The 24,739-nt window shown below is 45.8% G+C and overlaps 2 protein-coding genes across 2 annotated transcripts; one reads left to right on the top strand and one right to left on the bottom strand.

Moving 5' to 3' along the window:
• Window positions 1–11,292: 11,292 nt before the first annotated feature.
• LOC109037196 (uncharacterized) lies at window positions 11,293–12,276 on the bottom strand. Its single transcript, XM_019051735.2, has one exon. The coding sequence runs from the start codon at window positions 12,274–12,276 to the stop codon at window positions 11,293–11,295; it is 984 nt and encodes a 327-aa protein (XP_018907280.2).
• A 1,754-nt stretch (window positions 12,277–14,030) lies between these two features.
• On the top strand, window positions 14,031–18,326 carry LOC109036698 (uncharacterized). Its single transcript, XM_072296453.1, has 2 exons — window positions 14,031–17,271; window positions 17,440–18,326. Exons 1-2 carry the CDS (start codon window positions 14,031–14,033, stop codon window positions 18,324–18,326), a joined length of 4,128 nt encoding a protein of 1,375 aa, XP_072152554.1.
• Window positions 18,327–24,739: the final 6,413 nt, after the last annotated feature.

The raw sequence follows: 24,739 nt of genomic DNA, 5'->3' as shown, positions 1-24,739 counted from the left end.
TGAGGCGTCCCATGTGTTCTAAAACTTTTTTTCTCATGAATTTGATCTGAAAATGGACTCTAAACGAGATATTCATGAAAAACCGAGCGCGGGCATGAATTCTAGCTCCATTGCCTCTCTGCAGTCTATTCGAGTGCTTGGGACACACGCTCTCTCTCCTTCCCCGCCCGCCCATCATGGGGCTCCGAGAGACTTAGCTTCGCTACGCCTGTATTAAACCGAGCCGGACGCACGGTCTACGTGATTCAATGTCTTTGATTCTTGGCCATCTCGGTTAGAATTGGAATTTGCAGACTCTGCAGACTGGCAGTGAAATTTTGGGTGAAGTTAGTTGGAAGGATGGCTGCACTTTTGGGCCCTAAGACCTCCATGAAGCGATCTGTCCATACTCTCGCTATACAGGTACTCTACCCCAAGGCAGGGGACGGAACTCCTATAATCAGTCGGGAAAGTCGCTCCTCCACCCAAGACCCCGCGCTCTCTTCCCATTTGAGAAAATGGGTATGTAGCAAACTTTTCCCTAGTAGCACATCTTGTAATATAATTCGTAAAAAAAAAAAAATTAAAACTGGTAAATTTTACGAGTACGAAAGATGTACGTAAAAGAACTCGTAAAAAATCAGAGTCTGAAAACTTAACGTAAAAAATTTGTGATCCAAGACGTAAAAAAAACTGGGGGATTGAACTGAAATCTGTTCGTAAAAAATTCGCGATTTTTTTCATTTAGAAAATCAGGAAAAAAATGTCTGAACGGAAAATTCACTGTATTGACCGAACAGGAAATACCTTTGTAGTTTTTATGAAAAGGAAATAAAGCAAAAAATTCTAATGTCTCCTAAAGATTGTTTGTAAAAAAAGTACAGCCCAAAAACTGGATACAAAAACACATTGTTCTGAACGAATAAGCGAGAGTTTTTAAAAGTTCGAGAAGATTTTAATAACTTATCTCTATTAAAATAATTAAGATTTTCTTATAAAAAGTTGATGCATGTTAATAGTTGGACATATTATTAAAAAGTACATAATTTTTTTCACGTATTCCTGAACAACAAAGGTACTTTTGAAAGTAGGTATACCATCTTTAAAATATCCATGATAAACATTAGTTTTTGCCCTTATCCAGTTTTTCCAAATTCAAAAAATATTCCGCAATTCGTTCTCACGCATATTCAACAGTAAAAATATTCACTTATACGGCGCAAATTCGCCCCTCTATTACAGAAGCCTCGTTTGCTCAGTAGGTAGCGCATTCGATACCTGATAGGCAGGTCCCAGGTTCAATTCCCGACAGGTGGATAGTAATTTGAAAGTTGATCTCAAGGAGAATTAATTGACTACAGATTCAGATGGGTAAAAAGTTTATTTTTTTTCTTTACGATTTATCATTTTAATCAATTTTAGGAAGCAAGAGTTTTTTTGCGAATAACTTTTTACGTAAAGAAACTCTATCTTTTTACGTAAAAAATCTTGTACTCTTTACGAATTATTCTTGTAAAAAAGACTACATCGGCATTTCATTTTTGGTCTATTTTACGTCTTTTTTTTAGGAATTTTTTTTTTGGTAAATTTTACGTCTTTGTGCTACTAGGGTTGCTAAAACGAAAATAATAGCTACTGTCAATAGTTAGGTACTGTCCCCTAGGGGACTACTAATGTTTACGCCGGAGGCGTTGAGGGAATTTTTGCGCTCGAGGCGCGGTGGGACCCCTGAGAGGAACTCGCCAGGGCTTTCCAGAGGGTACCTCTTGGAGGTGGGAAATAAAGCCCTAGGAGAAACTCCTTTGGGGTTGGTTTGGTGGGAGGAATGAATACCAGCCTTAAGGAGGTGACTCCAAGGGTGGGGGGGAGACGTCCTTAAGGAGGAACTCCTAGGGTCGGCATCTGTAGCGGAGCGTTGCAGGTGGCCGGTGCGGCGTGACCTAGAGAGGAACTCTCGAGAGCTGGTCAAAGCAAGATGTACCGCGAGAGTGTCTCTCATGGAAGTGGCCTGGAGAGGAACTCTCGGGAGCTGGTCCAAGCAAGATGTACCGCGAGAGTGTCTCTCATGGAAGTGGCCTGGAGAGGAACTCTCGGGAGCTGGTCCAAGCAAGATGTGCCGCGAGAGTGTCTCTCATGGAAGTGGCGATGGAAGTGACGAATGGAGCAGGTCACGGACCGTATTTATACCCGCCAGAGTGAGAGGAGACGACCGCTTGCCTCAATGCGTAGGATCGAGATGGATGGATCACGTGCCGCGACTTGTGACGTTGCGTAACGCGGGCAGTGCGGACGGCAGACGCATGGTCGCAAGGGCAGGAGAGGAGGCAGCGCGCGCTGCTCCCATGATGCTGTGACGCAACCGCGGCGCGGGTGACGGAAGCAGGGCCAGCGGCGCGGATAGCGGGTGCTGGAGGCAAGCGCCGAGCATGGCGGAGGAGCGTGACGCAGCCTTGGGTGCGGAGGTGACGCACGGTGGGGTCACCAGCGCGGGCGGTGGAGATGCGTAAGATAGCCGCAGGCGACGCGGCTTTCGGTGCGGGGAGCCGCGCGCTGCGAGATGGAGGATGCTGCGGGCGCGGGGAAGCGGGGGAAAGCACCGGCCGCGGGACGCGGACCGAGGTGCGACATCTCGTGATGAGAGCTGCCAGTTTTCACGGCGGTGACGGCGTGAACATTCCGCCCCCCATAATTCCTCGTAGAGGGATTATAGAAGAATAAAAGTTGTAAGAAGGTAATGCAAGCCAAGAAGGCATGGGTAGAGGGAAAAAAAGGATTTAGGGCAAAGATATAAAGCAAGCCAAGAAGGCATGGGTAGAGGGAGAAAAAGGAATTAGGGTAAAGAAATAAATGAGGTGCACAGTGCTTAATATAGGGCGATAAGGGGTGTTTGGAATGTGCATTTAGGTGCGGAGATGTACAGGAGTTTTTTAGGAGGTGGTTGTCGGGAGGGGCTGTGGTGAGGATTCCTCTGGTCGCCATAGGACTACGTAAAATAAACCCCCATCAGCTCGGGGCGGAATGTTCACGCCGTCTCCGCCGTGAAAACTAGCAGCTCATATCCCGAGTTATCGCTCCTCGGTCTGCGTTCCGCGACCGATGCCTTCCCCGCTTCCCCGCGCCCGGAGCATATCCCGCGTCGCGGCGTCGCGGCCCCCGCGCGTCGCCTGCGGCTATCTTACGCATCTCCACCGCCCGCGCTGATGACCCCGCCGTGCGTCACCTCCGCACCCAAGGCTGCGTCACGCTCCTTCGCCATGCTCGGCGCTTGCCTCCAGCACTCGCTCTCCGCGCCGCTGGCCCTGCTTCCGTCACCCGCGCCGCGGTTGCGTCACAGCATCATGGGAGCAGCGCGCGCTGCCTCCTCTCCTCCCCTTGCGACCATGCGTCTGCCGTCCGCACTGCCCGCGTTACGCAACGTCACAAGTCGCGGCACGTGATCCATCCATCTCGATCCTACGCATTGAGGCAAGCGGTCGTCCCCTCTCACTCTGGCGGGTATAAATACTGTGCCGTGACCTGCTCCGTCGTCACTTCCTTGAGAGACTCTCACGAGGCACCACGCTTGACCAGCAAACCAATAGGTAAGTCCCTTCTCTATCTATTCCTCAGAGAGTCCCTCTCTAGGCAATACCGCCCCGGCTACCTACAGCGTTCCGCTACAGGTGTCGACCCTAGGAGTTCCTCCTTAAGGACGTCTCCCTTCCACCCTTGGCGTCACCTCCTTAAGGCTGGCACTTATTCCTCCCACCGAACCAACCCCAAAGGAGTTTCTCCTAGGGCTTTATTTCCCACCAACTCTAGCTCCAAGAGGTACCCTCTGGAAAGCCCTGGCGAGTTCCTCTCAGGGGTCCCACCGCGCCTCGAGCGCAAAAATTCCCTCAACGCCTCCGGCGTAAACATTGGTGCCGAAACCCGGGAAGTAGGGCTCAGTTGCCGGACTTCCCGAAAGCACGATCCATAAAAAATTCAGTCTAATATTATTCCTTTGTTCTAGTCTGTTTCCATGTTTTTCCTTTGCAGCTTCCCTATCTCTTAGGAAAACCAGACTAACCTTCCTTCCAGATTTCACAGGTCCCTAGAACCTGTTTCCGTGTTTTCTTGCAGGTTCCCTACCTCTAAGAAAAAAAAAAACCTAACCTACCTCCCATAACCCTCTCCAGATTCCCGCGGTCGTTTTGAAAAAGAAAAGATGAGCAGCAACGAAGATGAGGCCGCCGCGTCTCGAGCAGAACGCAACCGGGCAAATCAGCAATTGAAAGCAAAGAGAAACCTCCTCGTTGAACAAGTCCGCGCTACCCGGGACGCCTTCAGGCTTTTGACAGACGAAACGGTCGAGCATCACAGAGCCAGGTTTGATAAACTCAAGATCCTACAGGCGAGATTCGAAGAATTTCAAGATCAAGCAATAGAGATGAACAGCCTCCTGTGCAGCAACAACCAGATAGAGCTATCGCAGGCACAGGCTGATTTCGACCGCATCCACAACGAAGCCGCAGCAGTTTTTCTATCCAAAGTTCCCAAAGCTACCCGAGAAACGACCTTCATGAACAATACCTCATTTTCCACCACCTTCATCAGGCTCCCCAAACTGGAACTGCCCAAGTTCAGTGGAGATCTGGGAAGCTGGAGGACTTGGCACAATCTGTACAAAGCCTCCGTGCATACCAGCCCATCCTTGCTAGGCGTGCAAAAGTTTCAGTACCTAATAGGTAGTCTGAAAGGTGATGCTCTCGCCCTGGTCACAGGACTTGACATCACCGCGGAAAACTATGAGGTCGCTTGGAAGCTCCTATGCGATCGTTACCATTCTGAACGTCGTCACGTCTTCTTCCACTTTCATGGGCTGCTGGACCTGCCGGACTTCAAACATTCAGAACAAATTCCCCCGCTCATAACCAAGATTAGAGAGCACTCTCAGGCTCTCCAAGCCCTAGGTCATGCTCCGGATACCTACGCCGGACTCCTAACGGCTCACATCATCAGGAAGCTGTCATACCGCTTGAGACAGCGACTCGAAGACTATAGGGGCGCCGACTCAACCTACCCCAAACTCGAAGAATTAATGGAATTCCTCGAAAAGGAGCGACGCGGCTCGGAGGACACCCTGTCCAGCCGCAAGGAGACCAGGACACTGGTCACCTCCCAGCCCAGAAATGCTGGAGGAAAACCGTGGAAATCCAAGCCCAGTGGAGAAACTGTCCTCGCCGCAACCTCCACTCCCGAAGACAAACCCTCATCCTCCTACCGAAAGGGCCCGAAGTGTCCGCTATGCCTCACCACACACCGATTGCGGCAATGCCCTACCTTCAGGGCTGGGAACCCGATCGGAACCCGGAACCCGGAACCCTCAGAACCCGCATGTTTATGCGGAACCGGAACCGGAACCCGAACCCGAAACTTCGGACCTTCAGAACCGGAACCGGAACCGGAACCGCCGGGGCACAATCCGAGAACAGGGTTCCTACACGGGTTCCGTATCGGTTCCGTGACAGCTGATGTTGCAGCAACGCCGGGTTTGAGACGGCCCCGTATCCAAGGAAATTGTAACAAATTTTTTATCGGTGAAAAATCAATTTAATTGAGCGAACTCATTTTAAGTGAAGTGGAATTTTAAAAAGTAAAATGGGAAGTATTAGAATTTTTTTTGACTACATCAAGGAAGAAAATAAATCAGTTTGTAGACGTTGCAAAGAAAAAATAGGAGGGAATCATGTAACAAACTTAAAAAAGCATGTCCGAACGCAGCACAAGGAGGAATACGAAGAGTGGTTAAACAAACAAAAGACCGAAGAAGAAGATAACCTCAAAAACAAAAAACGGAATCGAGAAGACGAAGATGCTGCAGCAGGAAGTTCAGCAAAAAAGTTGAAGCAAGGCGACATAAGATCGGCTCTCTTTAACGAAGTGACGGTGAAGATTAACCTGGAGACTATCGAAAATGCCTGCATAAACCTAATCATAAATGGACGTCCTTTGGTTTTGATGGACGATGCAGCATTCCATAGTATCATAGATCCTATATTAGAGGGATTGAAGACAACAGCCAAAATCAATCGGCAAAACATAAGAATGAAAGTGATTGAGAAAGCAGATGCACAGAGAAAGAAAATCAGCGGAGAATTGCGCGGGAAAATGTTTTCATTAAAACTTGACATATGCACAAAAAGAGGTAGGAGCGTCCTCGGGATCAACGCCCAATTTATCGCAGACGATGGACATTTGTACATCAGAACTTTGGCAGTGTTTGATTTAGCCGAACGACACACAGGTGTGTACATTATTTCTGTATTGTTGAAAACTTTAAAGACGTACTCGATAAATATTAGTCAAATATTTTGCATGACGACTGACAATGGATCCAATATGGTAAAGGCGGTGAAATTAATGGACGCTGACATCGAAGCAGCAGAGATTGAACAACGTGAAGAAATGGTGCAGCAGCATACAGAAGAGGAAGAAGAAGAATGCGGGTTGGACAATCAGTTTTTCCAAAACGACGAAGAAGAAATGGGGCAGATTCGAGGTTTTCGCTGTGCGGCTCATACCCTACAATTAACTATAGCTGATGTGTGGAAAAGTGGAAAGTACTCCAACGTCTTAGCCAAAGTCCGACGAGCTGTGAAAGAGTTGAAAAATACAAACGTCGTGATTCTACTGAAACTAAAGAAGTTGAATGTGGCCATAATAGATTGCCCAACGAGGTGGTCCTCCACGTACCTTATGCTGCAACGGCTAATCTCGCTGAGAGCTGTTGCTCCGGTATGCTTAAGTAATATCATTTTCAATTGCTTGATTCAAATTATTGTTTCTAAATTAATCATTTTTGATTGCTTCATTAAAATTGCCCAGTTTTGAACTCTCTCTCATTTTGAGTAATTTACTTTAAAATTAAATTATTTTCGCGAATACTAATACCATGGAACCCGAGTGGAACCGGTTCCGGAACCGGGACCCGAATCTTCGGACCCCCGGAACCGGAACCGGAACCCGAATCATTGGACCATGAGAACCGGAACCGGTTCCAAAATCCATTCGGGTTCCCAGCCCTGCCTACCTTCCAGGCCAAAAGTGCAGCGGACAGACGCTCGTACATCGAAACCAGCAAAAGATGCTTCAACTGCCTTGGCCTGCACAAGGTCTCGCAGTGCAACAACACCGGAACTTGCTCCGAATGCGGCAGGAGGCACAAAAAGGTCTTCTCCTGCGACATCCGCCAAATGTACCTACAAGTGAGCTTACACCCTGAAGATCGCCGCTTCCACCTACTCCTGTGGCGACCAGACGAATCCGCGCCACTAAAAACATACCAAATGACCACAGTCACTTTCGGTGTGAACAGCTCGTCCTTCCTAGCAATTAGGACGCTGCAGCAGCTAGCCAAGGACTACCAAGCCCAATACCCCCGCGCCGCCCGAGTGATACTCGATGACGCATACGCCGACGACATCACATCAGGGAGATGTTCAACGGAGGAGGCTCTCAGTGTCCTTAAAGAACTGATAGCACTTCTAGCAGAAGGAGGATTTTCGCTCGCAAAATGGGCCTCCAACGACCCCCAACTGCTAGAGGAAATCCCGCCCGAACTTTGGGAGACGCTCGTACCGTGGGGCCGCAACCTGCTACCAGCCCTCTCCATTTTAGGGCTAACTTGGATACCCTCAAAGGACGTCTTCTCGTACAAAGTGCAAACAACACCGCGCCCGGCGACAAAAAGGGGCGCACTATCCACAATAGCATCCATATTCGACCCGTTAGGATGGGTATCCCCGGTCGTCTTCTTGGCCAAGACCTACCTACAGCAACTTTGGCTATTCAAGACAGATTGGGACGCTCCGCTTCCAGCACCGTTCTTACAGGAATGGGAGCGCTACCTGCAAAAACTCCCGGCTCTTGAGCAAGTCCAGTTGTCAAGACCCATGGTCGATCCAGGCCGACCGGTACAACTCCACGGTTTCGCTGACGCCTCAACACTTGGCATGTGCTCCGTGGTGTACATGCGCTCGTACGAACCTCCCCACGACGTGCACATTGTGGCGGCGCGTACCAAGGTGGCTCCGTTAAAAACAATTAGCATACCTCGTATGGAACTCTGCGCCACCAGTATGCTAGCGGGCCTCTTACAGCACATCGTACAGCAACTAACTCCCCACTACACCATTACCAGCACTCACGCCTGGTCAGATTCCCAGACGGTTCTGCAATGGCTGCAGACTCCAGCCTACAAGTTGAAAACCTTCGTCGCTAACAGGGTAGCCCAAGCGCAAGAAGACCTGCCAGACACCACCTGGCACCATGTAAAATCAGAGGACAATGCCGCAGACGTAGGCAGCAGAGGCCTTCTCGCCGACCAGCTGGTCACTTGCGAAATATGGTGGAGCGGCCCCTCTTGGCTGAAAGAAAGTGCAGAACATTGGGCAGACCTCCCAGTACCCCTGCCAGCAGAAGAAGTTCCGGAGTCAAAAACGCAAAAAAGCACACTCATGACACGCCCGGTCAACCCCGACCTACCAGTTTTTGAACGCTTTTCTAACTGGAATAAACTCATCAGGGTCCTAGCCTATGCTCTGCGCTTTGCCACAAGGAAACATCACGGCCCGCTCACCCCTGAGGAGCTGACCAAAGCCGAAAAAATAGTAGTCCGCAAAATACAAGCCGACTCCTTCCACAAAGAGCTTCTTCTCCTCAAAAAGAACCAAGGAGACACCACTTCGCTAAAGTTCTTGAACCCCTTCATAGACGCAGACGGCCTCATTCGGGTCGGGGGAAGATTGTCGCAATCACACCTCACCGGTGACCAAGCACACCCATGGGTGTTACCCCCACGGCACCCCCTAGTCCAAACTCTGGTAGAAACCTATCACCTGCAGAACCTTCACGCTGGGCCCCAGCTCCTGCAAAGCCTACTCCAGCAGAAATTCTGGATAATAACTGCCAGAAAGACCGTTCGTCGTGTAGTCCGCCGGTGCATCCCTTGTTTCCGCTGCACACCTCGGAACTCAAATCCAAAAATGGGCGATCTCCCAGAGGCACGCGTCCGCCCATCACGTCCATTTTCCAAAACCGGTTCAGATTATGCAGGTCCCTTCTGGGTGCGACCCAACAGCCTTAGGAACTCCAAGAAAATCAAAGCATACACTTGCATATTCGTCTGCATGGCAACAAAGGCCGTGCACATAGAGGTTGCGGAAGATCTTACAACGGACTCATTTCTCGCCGCCCTATCCAGATTCTCCAACCGAAGGGGGGCACCTACCGATCTGTACACGGACTGCGGCACCAACTATGTTGGCGCCGATAACGAACTCAAGAGGATAGTAAAGGAACTCAACGAGAACCTCCATGCACTTCCACAACCTACAGGGCTGGCAGACTTCCCACGGACCACGTTCCACTTCAATCCTCCAGGCGCACCTCACTTTGGCGGTCTATGGGAAGCGGCGGTCAAGTCGATGAAGAAGCACATCCACAAAGTCACCTTGGATCACCCTGGTGATAAAGGTGGAAGCCATGCTGAACTCGCGACCTATTACCGCCATATCTTCAGATCCGTCGGACCCCCTCCCGCTCACTCCTGCGCATTTTTTGACCAGAGGACCCCTCCTGGACGTACCCGAACGGGATCACGAAGAGGACCGCCAACCCGCCAAAAGATAGCACAGAATCCAGGCGATGAGCCAAGCCATCTGGCGCCGATGGAATTTGGAGTACCTGCAAACACTGGCATCCCACCACAAGTGGACAAAGTCGCCCCGGTCCTTAGAAAAAGGCCAGTTGGTTCTGATACATGACCCACACACTCCGCCTCTAAGATGGAAACTAGGTAGAATATTGGAAACGCACCCTGGGAAGGATGGAATTGCTAGGGCTGCCACCATCAGCACCACGAACGGGAAATTGTCTAGACCGAGCGTGAAACTCTTTCCCCTCCCAATAACCGCATCCTAACAACTCCTGCACTTCTCCGCATCACCAATCACACCCTGAATACCCCGCAACACCCTTATTAAGCACTGTTTGCATCTTAACTCATTTCTTATTGTAAGTCCCTCCTCTTTTTTTTTCTTTTGTTTTAGAATGTCGCAATTATCCGTTTCTTCCTCAGACGATGAGCCTTTGATCATAGAGGCAACGCCGCTGACTCCGCCCTCATCCACAGGAGCAGCCCTTCTTAGAGCAGCAGCCAAGCTGCAGACATCCACACCCCCCCCCAAGCGAGACAGTCAGCACAACCCGCGCAAGCCAGGCTGCAATTGTACAAATCTCCAACAACAAGGCAGCCAACGCGGCCTGCCAAGATCACGTCCAGAGGCCCCAGTCGGCAGCACCCGCAGATGAGCCGGCCGCAACCCTCCGCCAAGCCCGGTAACACGGTTTTCCGCCGGTTAGGCCCGCTGCCCAACGCGTCCGCAAGGAACTCGGGAACCTCCGCAGCCAACACCTCCACCACGCGACCATCCTCCAGCCTTCGGCTTACGCGAAATCCTTCTGGACCACCCCCCGCGGCATTCAGCCCCCGGTCAACCGCACGCGTCCCTCACGCACTTCCTAAGCGTACGTCTCGCGCCTCACCACCGTCCACCCTAACGGACAGCCGATCACGTCAGGCTCCAGCTGCCACAAGACAGCGCCCCGGGCAAAAGCCTCGACCCGCCACGCCCGTCCGCCCCGAGCGGAAACATCACGCATCAGTGCGAAGAAAGACTTTCGCTCCCCTGCTCTCCCCTCTCTCTCCAGCGCTCACGACATCTGAATGGCGTAGGTTCCTCAAAACCTGCAGCGCGCTCGGCACGCCTTCGGTCCTCTCCCCACTCCCGCCCACTCCTCCGAGGCCGCGACCAACGAGAGCGGTTCGCCCCTCCCCCATCGTCGTGTCGGACGACTCTACCCCACCATCAGAGGCCAGCACTGTCATCCTGCCGCCTAGAACAGCCGTCCAACCAGCTAGACGTTTCGGAGACATCACCCACATGATCGAGGTCCGGAGGACCAGAGACGTAGCCACCCAGACTACTGCCACCCAGCCAGCTAGGACCTCAGTCGCTACGACCACCGCCTCTACCCAAACCCCGGCGACCTTTTTTTGGTCTCTCCTCCCCACCTGGGTAAGGCGCCAACTAGAGCACCTCATCGCCCGCTCCCGTAGCAGGGCAAGGGACCACCAGAACAGCAGCTCCATGTAGCTGAATGTAGCATATTGTATCGCTTATTCTTATTGTATCGCTATTCACCTAATCTCTGTATCAATACATGACTGCTTTTGTACCTTCTAAATAACCTTTGTCGCCTCCATTATTTTTTCATTCTATAATCCCTCTACGAGGCATTATGGGGGTGAACGAGCGATGCAGTGAGAGCTTTCTTGGTGGGAGGATTCTCTTCGTGCAGCATGGTGTTGTGCTTCCTACCGCATTCGGAGCAAGTTCCAGTGTTGCTGCATTGAGAGACTTTGTGCAGGCCAAGGCAGTTGAAGCATCTGTTGCTTGCTTCGATGTACGAGCGTCTGTCCGCCGCACTTTTGGCCTGGAAGGTAGGGCATAGCCGCAATCGGTGTGTGGTGAGGCATAGCGGACACTGCGGGTCCTTTTGATGGGAGGATGAAGATTTGTCTGGTTCATCTTCGGGAGTGGAGGTTGCTGTGAGTACAGTTTCTCCACTGGGCTTGGATTTCCACGGTTTTCCTCCAGCATTTTTGGGCTGGGAGGTGACCAGTGTCCTGGTCTCCTTGCGGTTGGACAGGGTGTCCTCCGAGCCGCGTCGCTCTTTTTCGAGGAATTCCATTAATTCTTCAAGTTTGGGGTAGGTTGAGTCGGCGCCTCTATAGTCTTCGAGTCGCTGTCTCAAGCGGTATGACAGCTTCCTGATGATGTGAGCCGTCAGGAGTCCGGCGTAGGTATCCGGAGCATGACCTAGGGCTTGGAGAGCCTGAGAGTGCTCTCTAATCTTGGTTATGAGCGGGGGAATTTGTTCTGAATGTTTGACGTCCGGCAGGTCCAGCAGCCCATGAAAGTGGAAGAAGACGTGACGACGTTCAGAATGGTAACGATCGCATAGGAGCTTCCAAGCGACCTCATAGTTTTCCGCGGTGATGTCAAGTCCTGTGACCAGGGCGAGAGCATCACCTTTCAGACTACCTATTAGGTACTGAAACTTTTGCACGCCTAGCAAGGACGGGCTGGTATGCACGGAGGCTTTGTACAGATTGTGCCAAGTCCTCCAGTTTCCCAGATCTCCACTGAACTTGGGCAGTTCCAGTTTGGGGAGCCTGATGAAGGTGGTGGAAAATGAGGTGTTGTTCATGAAGGTCGTTTCTCGGGTAGCTTTGGGAACTTTGGATAGAAAACTGCTGCGGCTTCGTTGTGGATGCGGTCGAAATCAGCCTGTGCCTGCGATAGCTCTATCTGGTTGTTGCTGCACAGGAGGCTGTTCATCTCTATTGCTTGATCTTGAAATTCTTCGAATCTCGCCTGTAGGATCTTGAGTTTATCACACCTGGCTCTGTGATGCTCGACCGTTTCGTCTGTCAAAAGCCTGAAGGCGTCCCGGGTAGCGCGGACTTGTTCAACGAGAAGGTTTCTCTTTGTTTTCAATTGCTGAGCTGCCCGGTTGTGTTCTGCTCGAGACGCGGCGGCCTCATCTTCGTTGCTGCTCATCTTTTCTTTTTCAAAACGACCGCGGGAATCTGGAGAGGGTTATGGGAGGTAGGTTAGGTTTTTTTTTTCTTAGAGGTAGGGAACCTGCAAGAAAACACGGAAACAGGTTCTAGGGACCTGTGAAATCTGGAAGGAAGGTTAGTCTGGTTTTCCTAAGAGATAGGGAAGCTGCAAAGGAAAAACATGGAAACAGACTAGAACAAAGGAATAATATTAGACTGAATTTTTTATGGATCGTGCTTTCGGGAAGTCCGGCAACTGAGCCCTACTTCCCGGGTTTCGGCACCAATGTTTACGCCGGAGGCGTTGAGGGAATTTTTGCGCTCGAGGCGCGGTGGGACCCCTGAGAGGAACTCGCCAGGGCTTTCCAGAGGGTACCTCTTGGAGAGGTGGGAAATAAAGCCCTAGGAGAAACTCCTTTGGGGTTGGTTTGGTGGGAGGAATGAATACCAGCCTTAAGGAGGTGACTCCAAGGGTGGGGGGGAGACGTCCTTAAGGAGGAACTCCTAGGGTCGGCATCTGTAGCGGAGCGTTGCAGGTGGCCGGTGCGGCGTGACCTAGAGAGGAACTCTCGAGAGCTGGTCAAAGCAAGATGTACCGCGAGAGTGTCTCTCATGGAAGTGGCCTGGAGAGGAACTCTCGGGAGCTGGTCCAAGCAAGATGTACCGCGAGAGTGTCTCTCATGGAAGTGGCCTGGAGAGGAACTCTCGGGAGCTGGTCCAAGCAAGATGTGCCGCGAGAGTGTCTCTCATGGAAGTGGCGATGGAAGTGACGAATGGAGCAGGTCACGGACCGTATTTATACCCGCCAGAGTGAGAGGAGACGACCGCTTGCCTCAATGCGTAGGAGCGAGATGGATGGATCACGTGCCGCGACACGTGCCGTTGCGTAACGCGGGCAGTGCGGACGGCAGACGCATGGTCGCAAGGGCAGGAGAGGAGGCAGCGCGCGCTGCTCCCATGATGATGTGACGCAACCGCGGCGCGGGTGACGGAAGCAGGGCCAGCGGCGCGGATAGCGGGTGCTGAGTGTTGTAATGTTAGAAAGTATCATATAGATATGGCAACCATGGATCATGTGACCAGGTCAAACCCCACTCCTCACTCACACTCATACAACATGTCCGACCATGCAAGTTCTTGAATAAACAGGTGTATTCTCGTAAATGTCTTTATTTTATGTTTCATCAAAAGTCCTTTAAAAGTCAAGATAAAACATGGCGCAGTCGAATGTATTTACGTGCCGAAAGTGTTTTGAAAGCCAATAGTGAAAGCCAAAGTTATTGAAAGTGAAATATCGTATCAAGTGCAAACGTGACTGTGAACAGTGAAAGCCTATTCTGAAGCCTAAGGTGAAGCACATGCAAATTTGAAAACTGTAAGTTTTGGATATCTTACAATTATGGAAGTTTGTTCTAAACCAAAACCGTTGAGCGTCAAAGGTAACCTCAAAGAAAACTGGAAGAGGTTCAAGCAAGAATTTGAAGACTTGCTAGTCTCAATGGAATGGGACTCAAAATCCGATAAAGTCAAAGCGGCCAAATTAAGAAATTTAATTGGTCCTGAAGGTCGAGAAAGAATTGAAGCTCTAGGTCTACAAACGTCTGAAGACTATAGTGAACTGATATCGAAACTAGATGCTTGGGCGGAACCTCAGAAAAATATCACAATGGAACGAGCTAAGTTCAGCTCTCGAAACCAAAATCCGAATGAAAGTTTCGACGAATACGTGTCTGATCTAAAACGTCTGATCTCCACGTGTGAATATGGTACTCTCAAAGATGAGATTCTAAAAGACCGAATTGTCTTGGGAGTAGCGGATGTTAAGTTAAAAGAACATCTTCTCCGAATCTCTGATCTCACCCTAGAAAAAGCAGAGAAGTTAGCACATGCGGTTGAAACTGCTAAAGCAAGCATAGCGGTGATGTCATCATCCGAGCAACATGAAGCAAACCATGAAGTGAATCCAGTCCAAAAATTCAGAGGTCGTGGTCGCGGGCGAGGAAATTCTCAGAGGTCATCCAACTCGCAGCGTGGTCAAAGCAGAAGCAACCAGCCAAATGGACAGTATCAACAACAAAGATCTCAATACTCTCAATCACGTAGTGGAAACCGAGGTGACTTTAACGGAAATTTCAGAGGTAAACAGTCTAATTATTGTGATAGGAATGATAACTATTATTGTAAAAAGTGCGCAACAAAGCATGGGCCGAGACAATGTCCAGCCCATAATAAAGAATGTGGAAGGTGCTTTAATCTACATCATTTTGCAAGGTGTTGTAGGGCTAAAAATGTAAATGAAGTTAACGTAGAAGAAAATAATAACGATGTTGTTAAGCGAGCAGTCGAATCCGTTGTTTACAGAGAATGTCATGAGCTAGTAGCGTACAGCCCAAAAGCAAGTTTTTATGAAGCCAGGGTAATAAATTGTGACAAAGCAGATAAATGTCTTGAAACTGCCACTAAGAATTTAGAAATTGGAAAGCCAGCTGAAAATGCTAATGAGAGTCAGGTAAATGTCCTTGATGTCCAAGATCACCCAAATGTCAGTAGCGTTGGTGAACAGAAAAAGCCAAGAAAGGAATGGAGAGAGACAATATTCCTTGAAAACGTTCCGGTTAGTATGAAACTGGACCCGGGGAGTGAAGTAAACACTCTACCAGAAAGTATTTTTAAAGCTATTTTAAAGAAAACTAAAATTCCACTGGAAAAGACAAACGAAATATTAGGTGGAATAGGTCACGGTGTAGCTAGACCTCTAGGTATTGTAAGAAAGGTGGATTGTAAAACAAGTTTTGATGTGCGAGGATATTTTGATTTCTATGTCACAAAAGATAGTGACACTAAAGCATTATTAGGTATTGAAGCGTGTGAACGCCTTGAATTAGTAATAAGAAGGGTGCACTCTGTTAGCACTAATGCAGAACAAGCAGCTTTTGTTGAGAAAAATAGAGATGTTTTTACTGGTAGCGGCAAAGTTCCAGGTTTAGTTAGTTTTCAGGTAAAACCGAATCCTGATTTTAAAATTTTACCTCCGAGGCGGTATCCGATTGACACAAGTGAAAAACTGTTGAATAAATTAAATAAATTGGAGAAGCAAGAAATAGTTTTAAAAATTCCAATAAATGAAGAACTGTTATGTGTCAGTAATATATTAGTCCGTGAAAAACCGGATGGTGATTTACGGTTATGTCTTGATCCAAAAAATTTAAATGAGTGCCTCATAACAAGAAAATGTGCTATCCCTACTGTTGATGAAATCAGTGCAAAGCTGTCAGGTAAAAAATGGTTCACAGTGTTTGATGAAAAAGAAGCGTTTTATCATTTTGAACTGGATGAATACTCAAGTCGTTTGTGTGCATTTAACACGCCTTTTGGAGTTTATAGATTTTTACGTATGCCTTTTGGGATAATCTGTGCAGCAGAGTGTTGCCATGAAAGAAATGTAACTATTTTTGGAGGAATCAAAGGTGTGACAGTGTACATCGATGATATCCTCGTAGCTAATGACACAGAAAAAGAACACGATGAAAGCATCAATCTGGTAATAATTCAGGCCAGAAAACATAATGTTAAATTTAAGTTGTCAAAACTTCAATACAAACAAAGGTTTGCGCATTTCACTGGGTTTATTTTTTCGGAAAAAGGAAGGCAAATCGACCCGGAAAGAACGAGAGCGTTAACTGCGATTGCAGACCCCAAAAATAAAAAAGAACTAATGTCAATAATGGGGATGTTGAACTATGTAAGACAGTTTTTGCCTAATCTAAGTAATGAATCAGCTCCTTTACGTGAGTTACTTAAAAAAGATGTAGAATTTTTGTGGACCCCGTATCACTCTGAAGTGTTAGCAAAATTAAAAAAGAGAGTTGCTGAAGCACCTATTTTAAGTAATTTCGATTCGTCTCAAGAAATAGTGTTACAATCTGATGCGTCAAAATCAGGAATTGGAGCATGTTTGATGCAGTTAGGTAGACCAGTTGCCTATTTTTCTAAGGCTCTGACAGAAACACAAACCAACATCTGGGGTCAAATCGACAAGGAATTTTATGCAATAATTGCAGCGCTTGAAAAATTCTACCAATTTACTTATGGTAGAGATGTAACTGTTGAATGTGATCATAAACCTATTTCTTATTTGGTTCATAAGGACATATGTAAAATTAAATCTCAAAGATTGAAGAAATTCAGACAAAGGTTGTATAATTTCAAAGTTAAGATAATATTTAAGCCAGGTCGAAAAATGTACATAGCTGATCTGTTGTCTAGGCAATATTTGCAGGATGTAGCGGAAGACGATCCAGAAGAAATGGAGTATGTCCATTCCGTCCTAACTGAAGAAAAAGGTAGTTTAAGTGATTTAGAAGAGTTGAAGCGAGAAACAGAAAATGACCCAACTCTACAAATTTTAAAAGAATACCTACTCAATGGTTGGCCTAATAATAAAAGTGTTTGGCCAGATAATGTAAAACCATTTTGGAAAATTAAAGAATTTTTGTATCTAGAAGATGGAGTAATTTTTAACGATGAGAGAATTGTGGTTCCAAAAGCAATGAAAGAAAAATGTCTTACGCTGTTGCATTTAGGTCATTTTGGTATTTCAAAAACTATTGCGAAAGCCACTGAATTGTATTATTGGCCAGGTATGAATTCTGATGTAACGAATTTTGTAAAAAATTGTCCGATTTGTGAAAAATTTTCAATGAACAATCGTAATGAACCCTTGATGCCCATCGAATTACCAAAGAATGTATTTGAAGTTTTAGGTATTGATTTTGCTGAGTTAAATGGGGAGAGTTTCCTTATTTTAGTGGATTATCTGTCTAAATGGTTAGAAATAACAAAAGTCCCATCTCACCATGCTAGAACGGTGATTAATGCTGTAAAACCAATCTTTGCAACGCATGGTTATCCTAAAGAAATTATTTGTGATAATGTCCCTTTCGGAGCCAGAGAATTTAAAAATTTCATTGAAGAACATAAGGGTAAGGTCCTAACAACCAGCCCAAATTTTCCTCAAGCACATGGAATGATTGAAATTTATGTAAAAATAGCCAAAGGAATGATAAAGAAAAGCAAAGAGTCTAAGGTTGATCTTGATGAAATGCTGTTAGAATATAGAAACATGCCTTTGACAGGTATGAAAGTCAGTCCAGCTCAAATTTTAATGAGTCGTCAGTTGAGAAGCAAGTTACCTGTTAATCCTAATCAGTTAAAACCTAAAGTAGTGAATGCAAGAGAAAAGTTTCTTGAAAAGCAAGCTAAAGTTAAAGAACAGTTTGATAAATCTGCTACACGATCTGAAACTGAGTTTAAGGCGGGTGACAATGTTGCTGTTCGAAAAGATAAAATCTGGATTAAAGGAATAATTGTAGGTCCAGCAGGTACCCCTCGTTCGTATATTGTTCAAACAGCTCATGGTAATTTGCGTAGAAATACTTTTCATTTAAAAAAATCTCAAACTGAACGTTTCAATCCACTTTTGCAACAAAATGACAACTATGATTTTCTGGAGGCAGAATTAAATGATAATACCCAGTTACATAATGTAATTGAACCTGATAATAATGTAACCCCAAATGCACAAGTTGTTAATAATGCCCTGCCTAACGGTCAAGCGCAAAATAATGAACCTGAAAATGTAATTCCACGTAGAATTAGACGTGTCCCTCAGTGGCACAAAGATTATGTTATGTAAAACTTAGAGTAAATTCTGTTTTGTAACCCTCTCAAATGTAATCTGTGAATTGTACTAAAATTTAAAAAAAAAAAAAGAAAATTTCTCAAAAAGGGAGATGTAAAGTAAGATTTAAATTTTTTTTCTCAAAAAGGGAGATGTTGTAATGTTAGAAAGTATCATATAGATATGGCAACCATGGATCATGTGACCAGGTCAAACCCCACTCCTCACTCACACTCATACAACATGTCCGACCATGCAAGTTCTTGAATAAACAGGTGTATTCTCGTAAATGTCTTTATTTTATGTTTCATCAAAAGTCCTTTAAAAGTCAAGATAAAACACTGGAGGCAAGCGCCGAGCATGGCGGAGGAGCGTGACGCAGCCTTGGGTGCGGAGGTGACGCACGGTGGGGTCACCAGCGCGGGCGGTGGAGATGCGTAAGATAGCCGCAGGCGACGCGGCTTTCGGTGCGGGGAGCCGCGCGCTGCGAGATGGAGGATGCTGCGGGCGCGGGGAAGCGGGGGAAAGCACCGGCCGCGGGACGCGGACCGAGGTGCGACATCTCGTGATGAGAGCTGCCAGTTTTCACGGCGGTGACGGCGTGAACAACTAGGTCTCCCGGGTGCTTTGCGGCCAAACACCCAGAAGGCGCGATCGCGCCTTCCTAAGGTCCGCTTATATAGCGCGCCCCCGTAAGTGAATCTGAATAGGAACGGGCTTAGAGAGGGAGTATCTCCCATCCTATCGGTGACCGCAAAAATCATGCAAATCGGCCCTGTAGACCTTCAGTGTACGAACTGGGAGAGATCACAAGTTTATCATGTAATGTACAAAAACTTTGGCTATAGGCATTTCCAAAACCTGAATGAGCGGGCTCATCACCAGGGGACTGTCAACTGTCAATAGCCGCAAAAAAATCATGGAAATCGGCTCAGGAACGTAAAACGGTAGAACAAGTTTGAACAAAAATCTGAAGTGTCTTAAAGTAATGTGATGGTACAAAGATCAAGATGAGCACACCGCACCACAAAATATCTGATTCTCTTTCCTTTATTAACAATCTGCGTAAGAAATTTGCGCAGTAACGAAAATGTATGTACAAGCGGGATCGTTATTCCTGCGAAAAATAGTTTTCCGTAACCCGCCGTACATGACTCAGTTGACCACAGGAGATTACCCGGGCTCGAAGTCATGTTAGTGAAGAAAGCCTTTCCCCTCATTGATATCGCACCTTCTCCGACCGTATCTCTCACATCTTCGTTTCCCCTCATTGCAGCATGCATCAAATTGCGATTATCCGGAATATACGATCACACGTCATATCTGATCGAATCCGTCGCCCACTTTTACTGATACGGAAGACAAGACTTGTCTCACTGGGTCAACAGTCGGTTAGTTTAATTTCATTTCGAAGAGGACAGAAGATCCGTCGCTCTTGGCGCCCTGGCCCTGCTGATATCTAGGCGCCAGTGTAAGGCGCCATGCAAGCCTGGGGGGCAACCAGCCTTTGTGTTTGAGCTAATTGAAAATAACTTCGATTTTTTGTTTCTTTTTAATATTACTTTCTTTTTAAAAATTCAAAATATTCAAAACTTGTGTAACACAAGTCGTTTGTTATGGATCACTTCCTTTTATCAGGTATTGTCTTTATTATGATACGAAAATAAAAAATATTAATCATGTTTCAATCGTGTTTAATCTTCATAGTATTTTCTTTCCCTTTATTTAATACTCGTCTCCCCCTCCCCCCCCAAAAAAGAAATATTTGATATAAGGGCATAACTTGATAAGATAAAGAAACTGTAAATAATGCTTCAGTCGTTGGTGGATGAAATATTTTGCTCTTACGAAAGCTTTCGTAGATAGTACTAAATAATGCTATTGAAGATTTTTATTAAATTTAAATTAAATGTATTTTCTGTCTCAAGCAATGAGTTCCTTCCAATAATGTGATCAATTCAAAGAATACCTGAATCAATCAGGAAGAAGAAAACTCCTAAATAAAGATGTAAGTTTTGTATCTTTGAAATTAAAATAATTTATATCCTCAGTAGAGGAGTAGAAATGAAACAGCATTTTAAAAAAATCATAGGTCAACAGAAATGTAGAAACAAAGTATAACAAAAATACATCAATACCAACAAAATAAAAAAGTTGAAGCCCAAAGCCTTTCAAAGCTGTAGTCTGGCTCCATATGAGATTTCTATTTTTCATTTGACCTAATTTTTTTTTTTTTTTTTTTTTTTTTTTTTTTTTTTTTTTTTTTAAGATTTTTATATTGTAAACTTCCAAAGGAATTATATACAATATCTTTACAATGTAATAAATCAGTATACAAGAGACAACAGAGTAGTTTCTTAATTCTTGAAAGAAAAGGAAACAAAGGTGAGTACAAGTAGTGAAACTACCACTAAATAATCCTCCCCACCCCTAACAAAAACTAACACACATATGAATGAGTGTGAAAATCAGTGACACAAATGAAAATGAAAATGAAAATTAATGTAAAGATGATGTAAGAAAAGAGGAGCATAGTATAATTAAAAATACAGATCAAATCGAGGAGTGGCCAGCTCCCATGGTTTGCGTCTTTTTAATCTTCTAATTTCTTTACTGGTATCTAGCAACGTAATTGCTTCCTTATTAGTGTGTCTATGTAGACGACCCTCATAGCGAGAGGAAATTTTAGTGATAAAGTCTCCCACAGGCTCAATGCCGAGATCTCTGTGGATATCCCTCTTTCGTTCATATCTGTGTGCCCCACAGATTCCACGAAGTATTTTATTTTGAAGTGTCTGGATCATCTTAATGTTCGTGGGAGCAGCCGTTCCCCATATCTGGCATCCATATGCCCAGACAGGTCTAATAAGCTGCTTATAAATAAGCAACTTATTGCCAAGGGATAATGGAGAACGAACTCCCACCAAAATTGTGAAACCGACCTAATTGTAAAACAATTTAATAAAAATAAATACAATCTTCTACGCTATATTTGACACGCCTGTCCTTGAAGACGTATTGAAGAAATCTAAATCCTCAATATTAGTTAACTTTGGTAGAAAGCATCTCGCCAATTGTTAGGAACCAGGAGGAAATAATGAGAAAGCTAGGAAAAATTATTTTTTCAGGGTCAACGGTGGGCCAAACGCCAAATATTCAACAATAAAATCGAGATGTTGTAAAACCAAGTAATACTGAGAATATTGAGAGGAGGGTGGCATATCTCTTTCCGAAAGAGCTAAGATGACCTTGATTAGCATTTGAAGCAACCAAAAGGAAGGAACTTCATAGGAGTTGGTACCCTATAGCTTATTTGACTTAAATATCTGACACGATTAACTGACTGTTTAAAAAAATAATGAAGATTTGGCAATTAAAAACAATACAACTATTCTCGCAAGATGGATTGCACATGAAAAATGTAAGACGCAATGGCGTGAGTCGTGAACTCGCAATGCCCCGCTCTAGTTTAAGCAACATTACAAATAAGACAAACGGAAACAAACACAACATGGAAATAGAGGGAGGGAAAGGATGCGCGTTAACGACGGCGCAGAGATACAACTATTCGTGCTTGAAGGACGTCCGTGCTGCGTCTGAAAAATTGAAGGCGGGATGACGCGAAGCGTGAGTTCTCAATGCTGTGCTATATGCTGCCAATGAGGTGTCGCTCAAATTCGGGAGAAAAGTTAAAAAAGAGGCCCGAACACGTCTCTCCTACCTTCGGCTGTGATATTCACGTAGTGCTTGAAGCACCATTACGAATGAGACAAACGGAAACAAACACAATATGGAAGTGGAGGGATGGAAAGGGTGCGCGTTTACGACGGCGCAGAGATACAACTATTCGTACTTGATGGACGTCCGTGCTGCATCTGAAAAATTGAAGGCGCGATGACGCGAAGCGTGAGTGCTCAATGCTGTGCTGTATGCTGCCAATGAGGTGACTAGATAGTTGACAAGCTTCTATGTAATTTGTATTGCTGAGTTCAAAATTGACCTTAGTTTTTTTGTGTTGACCCATTATCTTCCCACAAAATGGGGTTTCTAAAAAGAAATGGAGTTTTTGTGGGGAAATTCAATTTTGATTCAATTTTTTTGGGAAAACGGTGCATAATATTTAAAATCAAGGCCATTTTCGGATTCAGCAGCTAAAGTTACTTCAAATCAGACTTTAATGGCACCCATCCTTCATTGTAATATTTATTTAAAAAATAAAATAGGAGCGAAAATTTTGAGTTACAGCTAAAAAAAATCTAGTCATATGCTCTTAATATTTGATAGCTTGGCCTTGGCTGTAGATGACCTACTGCGGGCGCTTAAGCATGAACCTAACTTTTATTTTCAAGGGATCCATTTCTCATCCAATATGTCCACGTTGTGGCTCACTACACCTCTCAACACTGTTACAGTCAGTGGCGTGACGTGCTTTATGATATATCGATTGATCTACCATATAAATCTATGGAAAAAGATCGATAGACAGGGTGTTTACACCTCAATAATCGATTCTTTACCATGGCTTCAAATGGAGAAATATCGATAATCGATTAATCACGCCTTGCCACCGATTGCGGTGTGGTGAAGAATGGGGAAAAGATATGGAACCGGCGGGAAAGCCTCGAAGGCATACAGCTATCACCGACTGGCCTGACCGTGGAGACAACGATGAAAGTAGGGGAAAGAGGAAAATACGAGGGGCGTCCAATAAGTAATAAGTATCCCCCCTCTCTAAAATCAATAGGAATGAACCAATTTTTAAAAACTTGGGCTCAAAAATCTTCCTTGGGATATACTGAGTTCAACCAAACAAACCGCAACAAAATCGGACCATTTGAGGCCGAACGCGAGCCGTTTGAACGCGCCGAGGTGCACGCCGCTCCCGCCGAATCCGCGGAGATTTGAAGTCCGCGACAAGAGAAGAGCTTCTCCGCCAACACTTCAGTCGTTCATCACTGACAAAAAATCAAAGAATTTTTTGTAAAATAGGGGGCTTACCCTTATCTCCACATAACCAGCTCGATCCAAGCAGGTCTGATACTGATTTTGAGACTGAGAGAACAGCTTTTGGATACCACGCGTGCAGAAGTCTTTCAACTGGCTGGGGATGAAAGTGTTGACGGCTTGTTTGACCTCTTCCACTGATTCAAAATGAACTCCCCCGAGTTCAGATTTCAGAAAAGGGAATAAATGGTGGTCTGTATTGCCATTTATTACCGTATCTAAAATCTGAACTTGGGGGAGTTCATTTTGAATCAGTGGAAGAGGTCAAACAAGCCGTCAACACTTTCATCCCCAGCCAGTTGAAAGACTTCTGCACGCGTGGTATCCAAAAGCTGTTCTCTTAGTCTCACAATCAGTATCAGACCTGCTCGGATCGAGCTGGTTATGTGGAGAGGTGAGGTAAGCCCCCTATTTTACAAAAAATTCTTTGATTTCTTGTCAGTGATGAACGACTGAAGTGTTGGCGGAGAAGCTCTTCTCTTGTCGCGGACTTCAAATCTCCGCGGATTCGGCGGGAGCGGCGTGCACCTCGGCGCGTTCAAACGGCTCGCGTTCGGCCGCATATGGTCCGATTTTGTTGCGGTTTGTTTGGTTGAACTCAGTATATCCTAAGGAAGATTTTGAGCCCAAGTTTTTAAAAATTGGTTCATTCCTATTGATTTTAGAGAGGGGGGATACTTTACTTCTTGAACGCCCCTCGTAGCAAGAAAATAAACGTGGGATTCCCAATCGCTGATAACTGATAAGTCGTGAATGTAGAGTCGGTGCGAGAGCTATTATTCTGTGGCCACTATAGCGGTGCACTAAAGTGTATGGCGGGTTACGGAAAACTATTTTTCGCAGGAATAACGATCCCGTTTGTACGTAGCCAACTAACTAAAATTTGCAAAAGAACAACAAAGAATATCCCAAAATAATTGAAAATGGTGCTATAACTTATGAACTAACGCAACCAGAGAGCTGAGTTTGGTTGCGTCCGACATATTGGCTTGGATCATTTTCTATGAAGTGACACCAAACGTGCGCAGTGCCTACCTCAAAAATTCAATAATGCATGAAGGTTTGTAATAAAATATCCAAGAGAAAGCTTTTCAAACACAAATTTCCGAAACTTCACGCACTAAATGAACTCTGACGTTAACAATACGAGTTGGCAACATTGCTGAGGCGTTGTCTGATTGCATAGCAACAAGATTTGAGTTTCTTCTTGTTATGTCGAGACTTTCGCGTGAAATTATACCGGTTGGATCCTTACGAGTGGGCGCTTGCGGTTTTTGTGTAATCAGTACCTAAGTACTTTTCACCTGTTGTAATGTCCGAAAGCATCATATAGATATGGCAACCATGGATCATGTGACCAGGTAAAACCACACACACACACACACTCAAGATGTCCGACCATGAAAGTTCTTGAATATACAGGT

Source organism: Bemisia tabaci, chromosome 2, assembly GCF_918797505.1.
Source record: "Bemisia tabaci chromosome 2, PGI_BMITA_v3".
In the NCBI taxonomy this organism is placed as follows: domain Eukaryota; kingdom Metazoa; phylum Arthropoda; class Insecta; order Hemiptera; family Aleyrodidae; genus Bemisia; species Bemisia tabaci.
The sequence above is the reverse complement of the archived record's forward strand: the minus strand, read 5'-3'. Positions and strand labels throughout refer to the sequence as shown.

Excerpts from the sequence above, each read along its gene's own strand:
- LOC109037196 (XM_019051735.2), bottom strand. The coding sequence starts at position 12,276 with ATGAACAACACCTCATTTTCCACCACCTTCATCAGGCTCCCCAAACTG.
- LOC109036698 (XM_072296453.1), top strand. The coding sequence starts at position 14,031 with ATGGAAGTTTGTTCTAAACCAAAACCGTTGAGCGTCAAAGGTAACCTC. Across the intron at positions 17,272-17,439 it reads TGAATTGTATTATTGGCCAG|TGGATTATCTGTCTAAATGG; the intron begins GTATGAATTCTG and ends TCCTTATTTTAG.